The sequence below is a fragment of the Cataglyphis hispanica genome, chromosome 19 (genome assembly GCF_021464435.1).
Source record: "Cataglyphis hispanica isolate Lineage 1 chromosome 19, ULB_Chis1_1.0, whole genome shotgun sequence".
Lineage (NCBI taxonomy): Eukaryota > Metazoa > Arthropoda > Insecta > Hymenoptera > Formicidae > Cataglyphis > Cataglyphis hispanica.
The window spans coordinates 2233020-2255775 of NC_065972.1; the positions used below are offsets into that span (position 1 = coordinate 2233020).

Genomic DNA, 22756 nt, shown 5'->3' on the forward strand with positions numbered 1-22756 from the left:
ATTATACTGGTAATGTAGTATACATCTATCTAAATACAAAGACTAAGCGATAAAAATGTTAAAGTTATTTTAAGAAATTAGATCTTGAAGATTCAAATGGATAAGAAAGTCTCAAATTAATCTTATAATTAAATAGAATTTTAACTTGCCGCTTATTTAACACCCGCTAAAAGAAAAAGTTTTATATTATTATCACCACAAAACTGCAAGAACACTATGGCAAATTTATAATGATCGTAACTTCGCCTTTCATGATAAAATTGCGGTTTTTACGGTTTTCGCGTCGCAAGAAAGAATGTCTTAATGATCCTACTCTTTTATGCATTTTTCCAGCACGATATCGATCTTATCGATTCTATACAGTAGCTTAACCTTTCGATATTTCATATAATAAGGATTCTCGGCAAAAGAAAGAGAATATTATTCGCATCCAAATAGAAAGAGAATATTATTCGCATCCAAATAGAAAGAGAATATTATTCGCATCTAAATAGAATTTATGGGGAAACGTCAGGACTTTTTTTTTATCGCGAATTCTATTCTTGGTGCGTTTAAGTCTCTCTGGATAATAATATTGTATATCAGAAAAATAAAATCTCTCGTTTTAATTATCTCGTTTACGCCGGAGCATTACATCAGGCTGAGACATATTATTGGACTTGTATTATTGGTGCCGTCTGTTCTCGGCAGACTGAAACAACCATTTGTTACTTTCTACCTGAAATATCTACTCTACGAGCCATAAGAAGTACAAGCTTGCAGCAGTAACGGGTAACACGTGCGAAACAACTTGAAAATGTCAAACATATGTCGTAGGCCACACATCGATAGGTCGCGCGACACGTTACGTGTATAGAGGGTGACCGGTGATAAAGCGTGAAAAGGAAATACGTGCTTGGGATAGATCTCGTCACATTTAAACTTTGCATTGAGATTCCTCGAGTTCTATTTATTTCACAACGGCACCCGCGTATTCGTATTTATTCTATCGTTTATATTTTAGACTTATTTTATAAAAAATTTTATTTTGTTTAAATAAGGAAAAAAAAAAACAAAAAAATACACGAGAAAATAAAAGCTTGGTTTTGAGACCAGAAAATAGATCTTTCAAGAACTTGGAGACTATACTATATTTCGGAGTAACAAGAAAAAAACATAAGATTAATTAGTTCTTGAAAAGAACCGTAAAGGATTCCTCGAGTGCTTTGGATTCCCCGAAAGTTTTTCCGAGAAAAATTCCTCGAAGAATTCCATACATGACAGAATTCGAGCCGAGAGATCGGTTGCGTAACACGTGTCGAGCTTTCATAATATGCAGTTGTAGAGTAATACGAAACCGTACAAGTGCAGCGAAATGAAAGCTCGTTAAGGCGAAGAACTTCATTTAGCGGCGTTATAATTAAAATGGTTAATGCTTGACGTGGTGAAACATCGTTTCGCGCGAGACTTAATCCGCGTTCATTCATATTGTGCTATCTTTTTGCGATCGACGTGACGCGCTATTCTTTGATAATACATTCGGAATTGGAAGTGTAAATTAGAATTAATTAAAATAGAATTAATAAATTAGAATTGCGTGTGTTTTTCGTACTTTTTTTTTCTGATAAAGAATTTTGGTCTTAAAAAATTTTTAATATTTAGCAACAAATTGTACGAACGTCTCTCATAGTCAGCGATCCCGGGAGGCTGTCTCGGGAATAAAATCGCCTCGTTACAAGTGACGTAAATGAAGCACGTCGATTATTCTTGCGGGAAAAAATGGCGGCCGCAAATTTATTAATCCGCGAATGCCGGAGCGACGAGCCGAGTTTGCACTTAATTGCGAGTTATCCGGCTACAAATGACGACGGAAAGCCGCGTAATGCGTTTTAATGGGCGGAGATATCGTCTAACGCGATTAACCGACCCTTTGTGCTGACGAAGGTCTTAGGGTCTTAAGGTAAATTGTATTACATGACGCGCGCGCGGCTCGGTTGCGTCTCGCTCGAATGAGTTCGTTCAGCTTTAACGAACCTTCGGCTGAAGAAAGGAAAAAACACTTCAATTACATCCACAAACTTTTCAGCTTTCAAAGTTTCTAAAGTATCTCCTAAAGATGCCGAAGAATTCGTCGGAAAAATCCTGAAAAAATTCCGAATAGATCCGTAAAGGCTATTGAGATAATCGAGTACATTCAATTAATATATAAATAACGTTCGGGCAATCAAGATTGTACTTCCCTATATTTTCATCACCATATATGATTTTTATTTATTTATATTAATTTTTATATTTGTGTTTAATTTCCATTTTTATCACCTACCTCTATTATCCCAGTTTACTTGTTATTTAGAGTGTAAATAATAAAACGTAACATTTATTACATCCGTGTCTCTCTATCGAAAAAAGAAAAAAAAAAAAAAAGAAAATTTATTACTTTGTTTTAATATTTCCAGAGGAGTTTATTTTCCCGGGACAACTAATTCCTCTTCCACTCTATTCTACTTCGCTGCTCTCTTATTCGTCTTCATATGTGCATTAGCGAGCCCCCCCGACGTAACGCTTCCGGGGTGAATCTGATTACTCGCCGAATGAATTTCAGAATTACACCCGACGCAGGGCGTAATAGGCGAGACCCGAAATAGCAATTGCGAATTTTCAGCTACCCGGAAGTCGTTCGAGAGTCATTAATATCTGGAATACTATTTTGACAATGAGAAATTAACTTTGGCGTTTTTTGCATTTTTCTGTCAAACAATCCTTCCCTTCCCTTCCCGCTCGCTCCACGAGAGATCTGAATATAATGTTATTGATGTCTATAGATAAATAAATAATTAAAACTAAATCAAACACTGAAATGCTATGTAATTATTAATAAAAAATATACACGATATTAAATATAGAATTAATATATCGCGTGTACTTCGATGATATAATTAATATTATATTACTAATATAAGTAAAAATATTAAATATTTTGAGAAAAATAGATAAAAGTATAATATAAATAAAACAAAAATGATTAATAAAATCATTTTAAAGCACACACAATATAAATTTAATAAAAAGGTTTTCTTGATTGCTGAAATATCTTATGTATGTGCGGAAAGATTTAAAAATATCAAAATATTATATATGGTTATTGATATTATCAATAATTACCTTAACAAATGTATACATAATTACATAACATTAAAATAATTAAAATAAATAATAAATCGATGATGCATTAATAAATATATAATATTGACTTATTATTCACATATTTTAATTATTGTATATTTTAAGATATCATATGTAACGACAAAAATATATAATGACAGATAATGTGAAAAAATACAATCGAAAGCCTCTAGCCCTTTACTTGTCGGACATCTTGTATATGTGGAGAATAGACGGATAAAATTCAATTCCTTTACTTCTATCCCAGATAACTCATTTGTCATCCTAAAAACATCTCCCGCACGAGTGCATCCTAGTGAAAGAACATACATTTCGGAGCCACTATCTACCGTACGAAATAAAGCCATGGCCCACTTGAATCGTTCTTGCGTGAGACGCGAATTGAAACGCTCACGGGAGCGGAAGGGTGACAGAAAGGGTCCTCACTCTCAGTGAAGAGAGATTAAAATAAAGCAACGGATTTAGCACAAATCGCGGCGTCCAAAACACAAACATCTACCAGACGAGAGAAAGAGAGAGAGAGAGAGAGAGAGAGAGATTGTTTCTAATTTTTAATAATTTTTATTTTTTAAGAAAAATAAGAAAATTTAATATTTAATATATGTAATTTAAATTTGTTTTTAATTTATATTATTTTGATACTTATTTATATATTATATTAATAAAAACTTAATGTAATAAAAAAATATATAAAATGTAATATATGTAGCTACATATTAATTAATATATATATATATAATAAACTTTTCGGGAATTTTCAATACCACTTAAAGATCCGATGTTCGTTCCCTGGCGTTACTCGAGAACGAAAGGCGACGCCTTTCTCCGACGACGCCGACGCCGCGCCTTGGGGTCGATCGCCCTAAAGTAGCATCATAACAACCAGAACGATTTCGGAGCTGATACGCTGGAAGGGCTGTTAGCAGTGGTGCCCAAAAGAAACTTGCAAAAACTCACAATTATTCAGTATTATTTAAAATTTTTTAAAATTAAACACGATATATGTCAACGGCAGACACCGTTTATTTAACGACGTTTATTAATATTCTTCGCGCATAAAAACATGACGTTTTTTCTTTTATTTGTTATGCATGAATTTTAATAACGAATGGCGATATTATTAGCGCTATTTTTTTGTGATTTATTATTGGTCAACAATTTAGAATTACGTCTGCATATTTACTTTCAAGAGTTCGTCAAATTTCGTTTATGTCTAGACACTATTAGTAGCGCTCTTATCACAGAACGAGAGCTCATTAAAGACTAATTTGCATGGATTTAAGTAACGTCGCCGGATTAAATAACCGAACAGTCACTTTGTACCGTTAATTAAATTAATTAACGTGCGCGTCGGGACAGATCTCTCTTCAAATTAAATTTATTCTCTTTGTCGCCACTTTTCCTATTGCTTTTTTTACAGATGCTTTCGTGTATTTTTGTAAACATATTAAATATATGCTATATATATTCTTTATTATTGCGCGAAATTATTCTTTCTTCTTAATCTTAAATTATCTTGAACAAGTCCCAAAGTTTGAATCTAAAGAAGGGTGTCCAGGTGGTGATAGCGCGATGCTTTATCGAGGACAGATAAGCACTTTTCACATAATCGAGACATGGATGAGCGCCGGCGAGAAGGTCTAACTATAAATAGCGTTAGAATATCCATTTAAGTCCATACGCACGTTAAATCGATCGACCTCTACCCGTTACAATGAAGTCTTACGTTACTGCCTGATAAACACCGATCTCTTTCTCTTTCTCCCGCTCTCTCTTTCTCCTTGAAGGGAGGAAAACTCGCTTATTTATACCTAACGTCTTCATCGCCTGATACCTAACGACAGCAAGCAAGTGGCATATATAATTTAAATTGCGTGTCGAAAATAAAAAATCATAAATAAAAATTAAAAATTATACGACTCGTATAAACGTATATTTTTTTTATACTCAAACAAACTCGGAATATTATTTTGATCATGATTTTTCAAATTTGTTGGGACAAAAATATGTTGCAGCTTGTCTATCCATCTCATTCAAAATTTTAGAATGTATGAAATCGTAAAAAATGTAGGACAGCTTGTGTCTAATCTCGTATTCGTCTCATTTCTCACCGAATCTCCGTTGATATCGAACCAGTATCGATATCCGGTTATATTTCTCTCTCCGAAATTCTCAGCAACAGGAAGATTCGCAGGAAATTGCGTGTCGATGACTTGGAGTATTCGTGTGACGATTTCACGCCGTAGAAAATTTCCTTCTCACGAAAAGAAGGAAAGTGCAGCGGAAACACAAAGTATGCAAAATAGATATTTAATATGTATATGCACAGAATGTGTCGAGACATATGCAAGATCAATTTTAAGAATGGATTCTTAAAATAAAAAATTTAAAACACACATTTTTCCTGAGTAAAAATGATGCACTGATAAATTTATTACATAATTATAATATAGAAATTTGTATATTTATTATATATATATATATGTATTTATTATATTATATATATGTTTAAAAATTAAAAATAAATATGCGTAAAAAAGTGAGAATTAATGAAAGTTTATTTTATCAAATAATATTATTAAATAACACTTGTTTATTAAATAATTTTATTTTCCATTTAAACTTTGTTTTTTATTGAATACTATAAAAATTATTGTAAAAATATTATAATTAAAATATTATTAAAATATTATTAAAATATTATTAAAATTTGCATTTTGCAAATTGTTCACAATTAATTTTGTCGAAGTAATAGCGAGGTTTTTCAAACGATCGCGAAAATAATTGCGCGATTTTATCGTAAATGTATCCACACAAGTCGGAGTGCCTTTCTCGCGCAAACTGCAGCGAAAGCTGCATTTAACTGCATTAAAGCCGTCTCTCGCGGCACCGCACACACCGCATAATGTCCCCGTTACACCATGTCCATCGATATGCCCGCAAAGTATAGGCCGCATGTAAAATCGCGATATAAATCGCCTCGCGTATGTTGCACGTACGTTAAAACGTGTGCGCGTTGCACAAAACGTTACAGCATAAACCGCAGAGATAAATAAACACATCCCGTGATTTACGGAGAAATCGCGGAGAAACTATATCTGAGGAACATAGTTTTAAATTTAGATCACGCTAGATCGATGATCGTAAAAACAGATTTATCGAATCTTCACCGCAAATTTTTGCGATTACGCTAAACGACGGCGTGAATTTCTATTATAAGGTCTCGTAAATTTTTGTTATTAATTTCAATTTTATATTTGCGTTTACAAATCTTTATATATTTTATATTATTTTATAAATATTTTTTTTTTTTGCATTTTTTTAAATTGTAATAACGTTTTTATATTTTCTATTACAGAATTTTTTGCAACAATAAAATCGAGATTTCAATTTTTAATAAGCATTGTATTTTTGTAAATTGCTAGATTTTTGGATCTCAAAATTTAAGAGCTTCTTCTCATGCTGATTAAACTCTAATATTTGACAATAAATCTCGAAAGTCGTTGAATGTGAATTCTTGAAATGATATCTCCGAGGAATTAACATCTTCAAATTGATTAAAATTTAAAAAGCAATTTTTGCTGTTCTCGCAAATTGCTCGGACGATAAAATTTCTAGGCGCGTTTCTCGGAAATGTACTACTATGTCGTAATATGGTCGAATGTGCACGGGGGGACGAATAGAAAAACTCATCGGTCGTATATACTTTGAACATCACGGATTATTCCAGGACGTTTGATATAGCGGCGCTATGTTTGCTCGAATGTTGCGTATTGCCTTGGCAATCAAAGCGATCCTTCGAAACGGGCGCATACACGTTTGTATTTATCCATGTTCTGCACATAATGGCTTGGCAAATATTCGTTTCCCATCCCGTCTCTCCCCATTCATTCTCGTCTCGTCTTGTTTCACTCTCTGTAGCCCTATAATTCGCCCCTGTAATCCTTTTGATGTGACGCGCGGTGTGAAATATGATCAGAAATGCGGGAGAATCCTATTATTTTACACGATTGTACGTGAAGAAATATAATATATATTTCTTTTTTCTTCGTGAGATTTAGATTAAAATATATATATATTCAGATTTTACATGTAAAATGTATTTATTTAATATTTATTCTGGCCTTTATTATGAAAAGTAAAATAAATGCCCCAAGTGATCGAACTTTTATTTAAAAAACAGTAGCTTTTTAATATTGTCTTTAAATATAAATATAAATATGTAAATATATAAATAAATCCCCCTCTTTCCGTCCCGCACACATGCATGCTGATCTGAACGCTTTGCGAATTCATATATCCAATGAGAATAATCTTGAAACAGAAGAGATATTTTTTTTCTCCGATCCTTGAATATTGAACCAATTTCACGCTACGCAGGAGAGTGACGTGCGTCGGATGTGTATATTTTCGCGAGAGGATAATTTGTCTCATTTCATTGATGGAACGAGGAGGGTAGAAAGTACGGTAACGCGATATGTCGCAACGCGAAGCATTGCACGAGTCCATAAATGGGCCAACGAGGGGGTGGGAAGCTCCTGGAATGCATTACGTTGGGTGCATCCTTGCACCCTCCGACGTCAGATTGCACCACCGACGCAAGCTTGCTTGCCTTAGCACAATTGATATTAAGAAGAAAAAGTCGTCGCGTTCTCTTTTATATGGAAATGTCACATATTTTACATATTTTTTGTAAGAAAAAAAAAAAAATAAAAATAACACTTTAAGTACGTCTTACTTTAATTTTACATTCTTTATTTAAAAATGAATAGAATTGAAAGACAAATAAACGTATTTACAAATACATAATATACACAAAGAATCTATTATAAAAATATATTCAACAGACATATGTATGTATACATATTAATATATTTTATAATATTTTAAGAAGTAGATTAAAAAATAAATCAAAAATATATATTCATATATATATATATATATATATATATATATATATATATATATATTATATATATCTTTTTAAAAATGCCTTTCTTTTTCTAATGCATATTTAAATACAGAATGCAAGATTGAAAAGAAACATTTATTATGGTGTTGATTCTGGAATAATCCTCGGCGAAAAGGAAATAATACGAGACTCATCTTCTATTGTTGCCTGACGAGTTTACAATTACATTCTTCGAGAGAGATTCTAGCGCAGAATCCGGATTAATTCCAATTTAACTATTCGGATAAAATTCGAGATATGCAATGTATATGTACTACTATCCACAGTGTATTATTATATATAATCTCTTTTGCGTTGTGCAACGAAATAGAGAAATTCTCTTCTTTCCGCGATTCTATTATATATTAAAATCAGCAAATCTACTCGGGTTGCTGTACGAACAATAAGCTTATTTGCAGTCCTTCCATAGCGAAATCGCCCTCTTTTCTCGGAACTTTAAGTTTACTTCAAAAGCACCGAGATGTAATAAGCTTAATCTCCTCTAGCCCCTTTTTTCCTTTCCGCCGTAATTGCAACATAGTGCCATTAAATTTTTTATAAACATATTCAGAGTAAAAAATAATATATGTATATAATTCCGGAGTGTGTGTTTAACGCATATTTTAATAATAAATATTAAACGCAATGATACATATTATAAATAACAGATAAAATTTATTTAAATATCATTATATAATACATTTAAAAAAAAATTGGAAATCTACATGTAATGAAGATTTTTCAGTTATTTGTAGAATCCGTATATCTCGAAAAGCAATGAAGAAATTTGCCATTGTTAAAATTGGACAAGATGTAGGTTAGCTGTTGGAATAATTCTTTTTATCAGACGGAACGAGACGAGGAGAAGTGACGTCGAATTTAACAAAACAGTGGCTAATGGAACGGGAAAGCTAAAATCACATTTGAGAGCTTTTCGGAGACGTCAAAGTCCACCACGTGGCTCCCGATAATGGATGCCTTTCTGCTCCGCGTTAAGTAAACGCGTATAATCTTAATATAACATAAAATAATTAAAATACGCGCACATATACATATACTATGTATACTTTTTAATTAGTTTAATTATTTAAAAATGCTGTTCCTAATCTCCTTTGATTACTTTATCCTCATATATTCCACGCGCGTCCGAATTTTTTCCGAACAATGCACGCATTTTATTGTGAAACCAGGACGTGTAACTTGAAGCTTTAATAGTACCTCTCTTTTTAATCGCCCTATTTCTTCGCGATGAAGGGGTCCGTTTATATTGCTCGGGTGAAACTTTCGACGAGATCAAATTTTATCACACGTGCTGCCGATGATAATTTTATAGCGATAACTTTCTCGCGAACGGGAAACAAGGGGTAAAAAGACGTGTAGGAGAAAACGTGTGTAATGGGGTCGTAAAGGTAAGATTGCACGTCTCGCGCGAACGCGATGTCCATTATCGTGCTCCCCCAGTAACCTCGATACAGCGCACTTTTCATTTTGCGCACGTATCGAGTTAAGCGCATACGAGTATAAAGCACCGGTTATGGGTGTTTTTCGAAACACCCTCGAAACACACTAAGCTACTTTTCGTCGCGTGAACGATATTTCGCGTTTCTGAGCCGCACTAAATAAATCAAAATTATTTCATACGTAATCCTCCCTCTCTTAAGGAAGGCACGACAAATCGATACTCGAATGTATCGAATATCATTGCCCCCTTGTCCGCGATTAATTCTTCCGCTGTGCTTATACCTTGTCAACATCTGTCATCGTCGCGTATTTTGACAGTTCGAAGAGGAGCTTGCAGTCAGTGTGAGCTTATTCATTTAAGGCGAGTTTAATATACCGCTACTATCTTGAAGAACAAATACAAATTCTCATACGCTTTTCTCAAGTTTGACAACATGAATATGTTGAACGGTTGTCACTGCAGAGATTGTGTATTTTAGCAATTCAAATATTTAAGAGCTTAGTGAATAACTTATGTAATTTTCGTAGGTAATTATACTTTTATGCATCGGGAAAGACATTCCTTTTTTTAATGATTTTACGGTTTATTAGATAATATATATGGCGTAAAGGAACAAATGGCGCGTGTGCGCTTTGTAATATATTCTAGTAAATGAAAAAAATATAATAATAAACGCGCAAAAAACAGCATTGGTTTACGGGAAAAAAAATATGCAGTAGAATTGGACACCCTGTATAATATAATCAACTAACGTCGCTTCATTAGAAACGCTCCGAGAGTTCAGCCCTTTAGAAAAAAGTTCCACCCTCGACGAGCACTTTTATATTTAGCATTTTAATTTTACCTGAACCTTCTAAATCGATAATCTTAATTTCTCTCACGTAAACCCTGCTCTCTTCTTCATCAAATTCAAATTGATATATCGATAATTTATTGTAATCCTATTTTTAGATCAATATTCGTTGAGAATCTACGTCATCTTCGAGATTGAAATTTGATGTAATTTAAAAATTTACGAATATTATTAAGAATCATATTTTTATAATATACTTATTAATAATTATATATTTTATCGAATAATTATTCCATTTCTGGATCTTATAAATGACTTTGTTCTTGCAACTATTTTAATTCAAGCAATCAGTATTTTTCCCAAGTATTAATTAAGTCTGAGTTCGAAAATTACTACAGTGAGTAAAACTATAATAAATTATAGTAGACAGCATGATTTGCATAGAAATGAAACTTTGATTGTATTTTTATTAGCATAAATCAGCGGTATCAATTAAAAGTTTTTAATTCTTAATATCCTGAATATCTCGCTGACATTGACAAGATTTCCTCAAGTTTCGGTCAAAAATTCTTAAAAGTTCAAATTTGTTTAAAAGTCAAGCTGTATTAAAATCATCTCGCATGAAGACTGAGAATGAACAAGCATGCTGCGATATTTGCCAATGACAGAGTACTTCTATCTCGTTTGTGGGTCACTTCAAAAGGTAACTTAACATCTCGCAAACTCTGAACATTCTTTAACTAGATCGCGCCGGAGAATGGAAAGTTTCACGAAGATTTATTCTGAAATCACGCAGTGGAGAAAAGAAGAAGTCCGGAGAGTAAAAGAGTCCAAAAATGAATTTAGTACAATGTAAAACGTCAGTTCTAAGAAATATTATTTGCCTCAGATCGTAAACAAAGTGAGAATAATAACGATCGACTTTGATTGATGAGCAACGATAATATGATAATATTATTTAATTGTCATGCTACGAAGGAGGGAAATTTTTTTAAAGCTATTCTCGCGTTATTAAAGATACCTTCTTAAAAATATGCACGGTTTATTTGAAAAAATATATTTCTCCAAAATTGTACTCTTTGTTTCAGTCAACCCTTAAAACTTTGCGAATTTTTTCAAAACTCTATTTTATGACCTGAATCGTAAGGAAGTTCAATTTAACGTTAAATACTTTTTGAAAATCCTCATAAAATGCTTCCGACGCGATATTGTTCAATCGAGCAATAAGGGGTCGCGGACAATAGCGTGAAATTGGAGGGTTGCACGAATATCGGAAACGAGTGTCACCATGCAATTGTTGGGGCTGAGATTAAGAACAAGGATGGTTTACTGGGAAGTGGAAAGATCTTTTACCGCTCGTAACACATATTTCGATGGAAATTTTAATAAATTTTTAATTAAGGGGATATATGTTAATCTATAAAATTCTCTTCTTTTTTAAATTAATCTTTTTTAAATTAAAAACGACGATGTAAATTATGTTGAAAAATAAAATTTAATTTTATAAATTAACGCGCGATTTAATAATTTTAAGATTGAAACGCACGAGAGCGCACTTTGCGTGGTAATCTCAATAAAACTTTTCCCAGAAAGTATCCGATGACAGTTGCTTCATTTCCAAGGAACGAGACAACCCTCTTAGTTCTTATCCACTTCAGAAAACCTCCATTTTTATCCACGGCGACAATCAGACGATGCTTATCAGGGTGACTGGGTAATATTACGTCTCTCGTTCGGCACGCCACATTTTCTTTTATCAAGATTCGCGACAGAAACCCTCGAAAGCGATAAATTATGATTACTCAAGAGAACGAAAACTGTTCTGTTGTATGTCTCGCAGTACTTTCTCATTTGAAATAAAGTAGCAATATACATTTTAATATTATATATATCTTCATATTTGAAAAAAGAAACTTGAAAAGATTTTATATGTGTGTTATATTTTGTTGTATAAACAAAAGACTAGAATATAATGTAATATAATTCTCAAATAAAAAAGTATCTAGAAATTAACATATTTATTTACTAAAATCTAGCAAGTGTGAAAATATCGATATATCGTGACTCATCGAATTCATCAAAGTTTTTGGCATACTTTATTTAGGCAGAGCTTACTTTTGAAGTAATTGTAGAATCTATAATTTTGCATCTGTAAAATATAATTCATGCTATATAAATTATAGTGTATTTATAATATTAATGAAATATTTTTCACAATCGCACTCTAATATTGTAATAAAGTCACGTCATTTTGCAAAGCAAAGTTCTTTGAATGTAAATGGATGAAAAGCCGGCTCTCTAATTGTCTCATACCAATCGCTAATTACTGATAAGGTTGCGATAGGAATGCATTGTGCATGTTGCAGCATCGCCCAGTATCCCCTGTCGCATAGTTAATTGCAGTAGACGAGCCATCTATATTCGATCGAGCGTTATTATGGGAAATTTCGATAGGCGTGGCTATTTGTGGTATCATACAAAGTAGAATTGACCGAAAATTTCATTGAAATTATCAATCATATATAAATTAAACGATACGTCAATTAATATATGTAAATCTCTGTTGATTAATATACATACATAATTTTTAATGACATAATTTAGTTTAATATAATAAAAAAATTTAAAGTTATAAAATAAATCAGATCCCTCTTTTTAGCAAAAAAATAGAAGATATAACAAGAATAGATTTTTAATTTTTATTTCGAATTTTTAAATGTCATCAATCATAATCTCTTTTCGAAGGTAATTTCACATTGTTATTTTAGAGAGGGTGAATATTAGATAGCATCCACCGATTTAATTATCCGGCGCGAGTTTCTAATTACCGATCGTGTCACGATAACGATCGATCCTTACGTAGTGCTTAACCATTGCGGTTGTAACACGCTCGCTACTAACTCCTTCGGTAACCGATACGATCGTGCAACACTATCTGATAACGCTATTTTGAGATAACAATAATAAAAGAAAGACAACAATAGTAAAAGAAAGATATTTCTCTTTTATGCGTAGATTTTTAAAAGATTTGTTCGAACGATTGTCATGTCTGAATATTCCAAAAATATTTTTTTCTGAATTTTAAATACAGTTCGATAACTTTTATTGGAGATCAATACTAACATAAAATATTTGATTTCATTTTTCATATCTTACTTGTACATATCTTGTTTTTTCTTATATTAATTTGTATATTTTTTATTATATCTTTGCTATTTTGCTATGATTTAACGTCTTTGATATACGAAAATAGCAACTCTTAATCTTCTTCATATAATCGAGAAAATTTTGTTTTAATAAGTTAAAGAAGGAAGTTTCTTCTCTACTGACCGACTATGTAGAAAGTATACCTTTTAATATGTGGGTTGTTAGACTTTGCAATCTTCCATAATGCACATTAATCTAAAATCGATGTAAAGAACAACCTGTTTTTTAATCGACAGATTTAGCATGTGCTGTTAGCTAATATGTATTCACGAATAAGGGAAATAATTTCGAAAATACATAGTAAATATATTTACGAATTCTTATTCACGTTAATAAATATCTGATCATTAATAATTAGCGTCAATAACGGGGAAAGGATCAAAAAAATTTTAACAAGAGATTATCAACTAATATAAAGAAATAAACAATATATATATATAGAATCACATCCAAATAAACTCAACTAAAATCATTTGAATGGAAAAATCTGCCAAATAAATTAGATGAGTTATATGATTAAAACTAAAATATAAGCGTAAATAATTATAATGGGATTTAATTAATCATCAATGACTGCATTTGTGTATATTTAATGTATATGTGATAGATGTTTAAGATTAAGATAAAAACCACGAAACTTACATTGTTAGTGAAATACACGTCAATTAAAATCAATTAATACATAGCTAATAGACACTTCTCTTATATATTTTCTCTTCGCCTTATCTGATCGATGTTACATATACGCCTATATTAATGCACCTATATATCCTCCCTTCTAGCAATGAATTTCTTATCGACCTCTCTTTACGACCTTACCACGCTCATTTAACGCGATCTTACGAGCTACTGGGTAGCTTCTGTATGTATTGAGAAGCTGTAAATTATGAAAATCACATCAACCGCTTTCTCTTTTTTTTTTGTATCACAAATTCAATTTGTAACACAATTGACTGTGAAATAACACTGTTCTTGACTGCTTATAAATAATTTTCTTAAACAGAAATTGCACGGTATCTTTTTTCTTGTTTCTGTTTTAATTTAAATATTGATTCGGTTTATATCAATTCATCAATATCGAAATGTCAACTAGACAATTGACACAAATATTAGTTGCATATACATATATATAGGATGATTCATGCAACTAATATTTATGCCAATTGTCTAGTTGGCATTTTGATATTGATAAATATATATATATATGTTACGTAAAATATATTTTATTATAATTTGTGTATTTTTTACATTTTCTCTTCCACAAATATCGTCTTGATTAATTGTACACATACAATATTTAGGAAGAAGAAGAAAGAGATTACTTATAAATGCACTCAATTCCTTCTTCCCTTTCTTGAAAATTAGAATTTTATCGATCCTGCGTTACTTTTCAAACATCTCTTGCTTCCCTTTAATAGAAGTTTGTTTTTTCCCAGTGACAATGGCCATTAAAGCAAAGAGCTCATTGTTAAAGCCCGCCATTGTATAGGTCGATGCCTTCAAGGCCGAAATAGAAAATAGAATCATAAGACAGAAAGGAAGAGTGCATCTGCATACCGCGTATTTCGAATAATTAACTCTCTCTCTCTCTCTCTCTCTCTCTCTCTCTCTCTCTCTCTCTCTCTCTCTCTTCTTAACGCAATCGATTTCACTCGACTAATCTCATAATTCATCAGGGATTATCGTTATGTCACTCACTCTGTCTGATTATCCTCGAAGGTCAGGCTGCCCTCAGTGTGCACGTATTGTTTGCCAGGCTTCGCGGTACCCTCCATGGTGCGATAAGGGATGATGACGCGGCCCCGGGCTCCGCTGTAGCGTACCACTCGCAGAGGATACTGGCCCACGCTCTCCACTAGCTCCACGTCTCTCTCGGGGAAGCCGAAGATGCCACTGTGATCGTCATCCAAGATCATCACCGTCGCCAGACTCGGCGAGACGAGCATCGCTGGCTGCGTTACGTTGCTGAGTCTAAAAAATCAAGAAGGTAACGATATTAATTTATGAGAAATATTATACTTTAATAAAGATTGTTTTTACAAATTCTCACCGCATAATAGCATATAATAATGAAAGTTTTCAAATTGACAAAACTACTTTAAAAATTGTTGTATCTATATATTTTTTATAGAGAAAGTATGCATGTATGTGTATGCGTGTGCACATATTATGTCTGCATTATTTATAATAAATATTTATAACGGGAATTGATAAAATTTATTATTAAATTAATTAACTGACATCTTTTTTGTAACAACTAATATAAATGGCATTCATGAAGACCGTCTTGTTCTTTGATTGATAATCTAGGTAAGAGCATATTCTGTAATTTGTCGTCAGATCTCTTTTATTTTCTATCGGAGAATGTCATCATCCTGCGCAGTATGCTTTAATCAAGTTCGTGACAAGGTAGCCTATAATTTCGACGCCTGAATATTTGTTATTTACAAGAGATTTCTTCGAAGACGTTATTTTTAGACGTCATTTGACCTTTGATATCTTTTAACAAGCAAATTACTTTATTATGTTGCTTATTTATATTTTTATTTAAAAATTTTTCTATTTTATATCTGGAAGTTTAAACAAAAGTTTTAGCATTTAATACGCTCGGTGATGAAATATTTAATAAATTATATTATTTCGTATTTAAATTATTTAATAATATTGTTTGTAAAAGATTAAAAATTAAATTAATTTTAAATTATTATTAAAAATTTATTATCTTGTATATAAAACGATAAAATATTGATAATCTGTGGCAAAAATACATACTAGTATAATCACTTTATTAAATAATTATTTCTACGCACTATATATTTTTTTATATTTTATCTTTATATATATATATATATATATATATATATATATATATTACTTTTTTATATATTATAGTTTTTCCTTCATTAAAAATAAAACATTTCCACAAATTTTTCATACGACAAAGAGTTGAATAATATATTTTGACGTTAAAATATAATTTGTGCCCACACATGCGAGATAAGGAAATTATAAGTTATAGTAATAATTTATAGATTCAGAATCGTGTGTACGTGTATACAAAGATTAAGTAACAATGGTTTTTCTCCTCGACCCACATCGCTAATAATCAAGGCAATACCTTATTAGGATAATCGACGCAAAAAACGTAACAATTCCCGTATCAACATTCTTTGTGTGCCATTTTCGTGGATCTCTCTTACAATTAGTTGAATTAAACATTTGTTGGTGTGCGCATTTTACTTATAGATTTAATTGTACATGCATGTGCGGTTTTCGCGCGACCTCACAATGCAATCTGACATGCGAGATTACGTTGGAAATAACAGAAAATATCAGGTCATCCGACTAGAGGGGGAGACCGACAATACGAGCCCACAATTTACGATCGTGGCGAGAGAAATAAAAGAGTCTGCTCGTTCTAATTGCACTTTTTGTATTTTAAAAGCGAAACGTACATATATCTCCGAGAGAGAAAGACGCGACAGATCGAGAAAGAGGGAAAAGAAGAAAAAAGGAATGAAATGTAATGAATGATTAAAGTCAGCATATGTGTGTAGCATCAATTGTCTTTCATCTGTCAGAGAATGTATTTCTGTGACGTAATAACGCGGCTCATGGATTTCTTTCGCACAAGTAAACTTACTAATTATGATTGCTCTCTTATGACATCATCGTCATTTAGTTTTATTGTTAGAGCAATTTATTCGAGAAATAGTTTAAAAATATTTTTGACTCATTAAAAATGGCAAATATATACAAAATGTGTCGATACAAAATAAAATGATGTATAATAAAATATATTAATATAAAACGTAAACGATATTAAATATTTTTATTGCATAACTAGATGCATTGATTATTAAATTATTTAAATACGTCAATTATATATACATATATACACTTGTGTATATACATATATATATACAATTAAATATATTAATCATACAATTAACAGTTTTCTAATTTGTCCATCTTCTCTTCAATTTATCTCAGACACGTTTTCAAACATGTGTGTTGAATAGAACGTTAATAGTAGTTTAAATTGTACGAAGAAGAATGGCCATGCTAACCGCTCCTAACATCCTTGATTAAACCGACTATTAACAACTTATCCAGATGAAATTGCGGATGCCATTCGTTCGAAATTAATTGAATGATTGCTTCTTCGTCGCTAATCAATGATACGCGATCACAGTGCACTATAGTTGCGCTTTTAAGAACCACGCCTTTTTCGCGAATAACTTGAAACAATATGTATCTTTTTATAGTGTGATTTTTTTCGATTATACGATTTGATATCGAAAGATTTAATCATGCAAATGCTCTATAAATGAACGTCCGGGCAATATTAATAATCGCCGGGGCTAATATCAATAATTATATAATTATGAGTGCTTCCGGAAATTAAATTCTCGAACTAAATTTTAAGTAATTAAATATATAACAAATTATTCTCCATTTAATCTTAAATGAAATTTATTATATAAAATTATTTTAATGAAATTTTTATTCGAAAAGGGCACTTAAATATTTAATGATAAAATATTTAATATTAAAATATCTATGATCATGAAAAAATGTGAAACGTTAATAGAGATGAAATCGCGTTATAGAAAAATATCGTTCTTTTCGCAAAAAATTAAATTTGTATCGAAGCCCGTGGTCGGAAATCTTTGAAAGAGAAACGATGACAGTTCACCGACCTGACATAGAAATGCTCGTCCTCTTCGAACAACTCGTCGTCAATAACCGAAAGCTTGATAGTCTTCTTGGTCTCGCCGGGCTCGAAGGTCAGGGTGCCCTTGGCGCTCACATAGTCAGATCCCGCTTCGGCAGAGCCATCCTCCGTGCAATAATCCACGCTGCAGGTTTTATTAAGATCACCACCGGCTCGAGTGACTCCCACCTCAAAGGTTCCAACGTTCTCCATTACGGTGTAATGGCCCGGCTCGAAGAACACTCTCATGGCGTTGACGTGCTCGATGTCGATACTCTCGGCCTCCGCTTTCTGCAACTCGGCCTTGACCTCGCTGAGGTCGCTCTGCGCCCTTTCGCTGATCTTCCTGCTGAGATTGCCAGCGCCTACCATCTTTCTCGTAGCCTGCACTCTATAGAAAGCCCTGCTCTTCGGACCCTTGCCCAGCACCTCCTCGTGTGCCATGACCTCTAGTTGCTCCAATGGCAGAGTGGGATACTTTTTCCGCAATTCCTTCAATGTGTTGATGTAATCTCTTCGGGTCTGCTCGAACTCTCTCGTTTCGGGGGAGTCAATGTCGGCCAGGCGATCCACCATACCGTGGAGACCATCTTGCTGCGGCTTGATCTCCAGCTCCACCCCTATCTCAGAATCCCCGGCCTCCGCCTGCACGATCACACCTCGCTTATTCATCCGGTAGCCCTTGTGCAGATACTTGTAGATCAGTAATCGGCGATCAGCGATGTAAGCCGTCAAAACTGTAGCCGGGAAGAAGGCGAAAGTCAGTAAGCCCTCCCAGATCTCCAGCACGCCCGGACTGGAGACCGCCAAGATAATATAGAGCCACACGTAGGCGAAGATGCTCCAGGTGGCGGTAACGAAAAAGACGCGCAGATGCTTTATCTTGCGAGTCTCGCCGTTCGGAATCACGAACACGCACAGGGAGATGATGACGAAGAGGTTGTATGCGGCGGAACCCACGATCGTGCCCGGGCCAAGTTCGCCAGCTTGGAAGTTCTTTGCCCAGATCTCAATGATTGACAGCAGGATCTCGGGCGCGCTGCTGCCAAGCGCCATCAGAGTCAGATTAGCTACCGTCTCATTCCATACTCGCACAATGACGATCTGCGGCTCTCTACCGTGACGACGCACCACCAGCTCCTTCTCCTTGGACGTGATTACCTCGATAGCCGCCATGAAACGATCACTGATGATCGACACGCCGATGAACAGATATAACATCAGAAAGAAATATACTAGACCCCGGAAGATGATGTCCATCAGGTGTAAGTTCTCTTCCGGTTGCCAGACCGGTATCACCAGGCCCGGCTCGCAGCGCGCCGAATAATTTCCGTGCATATCGTGCGAATTATATTTCGATAATTACGATTAGAATTTGGATTTTAATAACTTGATTTTGTCGTCTCTTCAGGAATAAAAATCCGCCAGGAATCTCATTCTTCATTCAGAGCGAGCAATTTCCTTTTATCCTGAATACGCCACTTGCTTTTGAGAGACGTCAAGATTTCCGCTCTCTAGCTTGGCAGAAAATGTTGGAAAAAAAATGCTGCTTTTTTTTGCTTTTTCTTCTTTTATAACTTTTGACTAACTGACACTGATTAACGTACGATGACCTCGAAAACTCAAACGAATTCGTGCGACGTAGATGTGGTGGTTTTTACTGACAGCGAAGGGATTCTACGTGAATAACAACAACTGCACCGTTGATAATTCTGGAGCAGCGCGAGCAAATTTCTCCAGCCTCCTTATTTAACTCTGTCTCCTAATCGAGGTCCTCGACATCGTTTGGCTTATCGGACAGCCTTGAAGGAGGTTTATTTTCTGTCTCTCACTGTTCCGTCTTTTCTCGCACACTTTTCACGCACTTCCACCCCGTTGACTTTCCTCCTCTCACGCACACCTACCCTTACCGAAAAGACGAACTAGAACCGCCGTGCGGGCCACCCTGAGGAGGGTACATTCGGCGTCAGGAATCGGCTACCGAGGAAACCCGCCAATACCACCACGGCAGTGAGCTCCCATCACGAAGCGGTGACCCTTCGACACCACGGGGGCAGCAGAACCGTACCGGGCCGCGTTCGAACGAACACTGAAAGAGGAGAGAGAGAGAGAAAGAGAGGAAGCTAGAGGAGAGAGCGGCCAGACCGAGTGGGGAGTGGTGTCTCGAGCTAGCCAGACGCGGTCACCCCGTTCTCTCACCCCTCTACGCTTTACCCCTCCTCTCTTCACCCTCTTCGCCATCTCTTTTCCGTCTCGCTCCAACTTTGTCCTCGTCGGTTACGACGCGCCGCTGATACTTTCGTCTTCGTCTTCTTCATCGCGTCGATGGTATTTCCATTCTTGTCTGTTCCACAGCTGTTCGGGTGGTCGCTTCATCCTTATTTATTATATCACCACGCCGATAGCGCTATCGTCGTCGTCTACTCCACTCGCGCCGATGGTATCTCCCGCCAAGGTATCTCCATCTTCATCTATCTCGCTTCGCCAGCGTTATTTCTATCCTTGTTGACTTCATTGCACCGATGATGCTCCCTTCTCTTCGTCGAGCTCGTTCGCGATACCTCACCGAAGAAACGCCACCGCCGTCTTTCGTATGCTGCACGCGTCTCTCTCTCTCTCTCTCTCTCTCTCTTTCTCTTTCTTCCTCCCCCTTTTTCCCTCCCGTCACTTGGTCTCTTTCTCTCTTTACAGTTTTCATTCCTCGTCACGCTTCACGCGGCGCAGAGGCATCTTGTATACGTTTGCGCACGGAGCGTGTAGAATATCTACCCTCTCTAGAAGCATCCCCCACTTTCTCTCTCTATCCGCTTTTTCCACACCCCGTATTTATATCCTCGTCCTCGTCGAACCCTCGCGCACCACCTGTCCTCCCCTCTTCTCTTTTTTCTCGCTCTACAACGTACGCTCCCTTTCTTCCTACACTTTTATTTTCTTTCTCTCTCGTCTCTATATGTCAGGGGTGGCCATGATAATACGAATCTACCGAATTTCTAATGTGGTTTCTTGAATGACGTCATTAAATAATTTGGTCTTTTATTTATGACATAGGCAAGCATTTCTTTCTTGTAAAAATACTGTTTATATGTAAGAAGCAGAAGAGAATAAATTTAAAATCAATTGATAATTTAATGAATGATTAAGTAACAATATAAAAACTAATTATTAATTATGTAACTTAATCACAATTATTAACTAATAAGCATAAAAGTTAATGATTAATTATAACGACTGTATAAATCATTATAAAAAAAAAATTATGTATTTTTTTACTCGAAATTATATTTAAATAAACATCAAGAGAGAGAAAAAGAAAAGATAGAGAGAATGTTTTTTTTTTTTTTCTTTTTTATATACAATTTTTTCAATTTATACGACTGAGAATTTATAATACATATATTTTTATTTAAAATAACACGGTTAATTCGTAATTTTACTTCTTTTCAGAATCTTTTTCAAAAAATGGCTTTCTAAGTTCGCATTACTAAAGATACAGAGCTAAAGAGGAAAAATATTTAAATATCCCTTTCAATATACCGTAGCATCGAGTCTCTCGCATAATCCAATTGATTGCCACTGTTCTACATGAATTTACTTCCAGCACCTGCCAGATTGCTATCTTCGTTGCTCTTAGATCCTTTCCACTCCTCTCCAAAACTATCCACGCCTTTGCTCATCCTCCCCGTATTTTCCATCCCAGTTACAACTTACATTCTCCTTCGTTCTCTCTTTCTCTCTCTCTCTCTCTCTCTCCTTCCTATCTGTGCCTGATGTGGATAGAGAATCATGTATAGAGATGATTCAACGTATCTAGGAATCTCATTCTTGTCGTACATAACTTATATAACTTACTATTGATATTCTTTAAAATAAAACATTTTTTATTTTGAAAAAAAAAATTAATCGAATAGATTTGACAATATGAAACATTACCCGAGAATACTATAGGATTAAGAAATCGGGATTAAAATTTTAGTGCACCCTCTCTGAATGAATACCCACATTTACGAAGTTTCTATGTACGTCCTTGCTTCAGACTCGATCCTCGTCACGCTAGAACGTCCACCCTCTTCCGGTCCTCATCGCGTCGCGCACCCTCTCGTATGCGCTTGCGCGCCATCCTATGCGTAACCGACACCCTGAAAGGGGTAGAGGCTCAACCGCTTCGACACCTTGCATTTAGCCGGCTCGATCAGTCCTATACTAAACGTACAACGTGTTTACGCAAGCATGTGCAGTAATTGATTATTCTTATAACTTCTGTATTAATCAAGTACTCATTATAGCGAGAATAATAATCAATCATATGTCTCGTTTGTAATCTGTCACTTTTCTAATTATTGTAGGCGTAAAATGAATGATTATTGCCTTCACTTTCGTGCCTTCGTCGCAGATTCTCGATTCGATATCTCCTGTAATAAAAAAAATTGTTTTATTTGGATAATGCTGTATTACCTCATTATCGAT

The 22756-nt window shown here is 34.5% G+C and overlaps 1 protein-coding gene and 1 long non-coding RNA gene across 4 annotated transcripts in view; both read right to left on the reverse strand.

The window, feature by feature from the left end:
* The window catches only part of LOC126856469 (sodium/calcium exchanger 2), a 59605-nt gene extending 38239 nt beyond the window's left edge, over nt 1-21366 (reverse strand). For all 3 annotated transcript variants that reach the window (XM_050604992.1, XM_050604991.1, XM_050604993.1), the window contains exons 1-2: nt 18279-21366; nt 15274-15546 (exon numbers count right to left, since the gene is read on the reverse strand). In XM_050604992.1, coding sequence (XP_050460949.1) covers nt 15274-15546; nt 18279-19630 — 1625 coding nt within the window. In that variant the 5' untranslated portion in view covers nt 19631-21366. The remainder of the gene's footprint in view (nt 1-15273; nt 15547-18278) is intronic.
* A 354-nt stretch (nt 21367-21720) lies between these two features.
* On the reverse strand, nt 21721-22662 carry LOC126856503 (uncharacterized). The gene is made up of 2 exons (XR_007688365.1): nt 22292-22662; nt 21721-22056 (listed from the first exon to the last, which is right to left on the reverse strand). It is a non-coding gene; the product is annotated as an uncharacterized LOC126856503 (long non-coding RNA).
* Between the last annotated feature and the right edge of the window lie 94 nt (nt 22663-22756).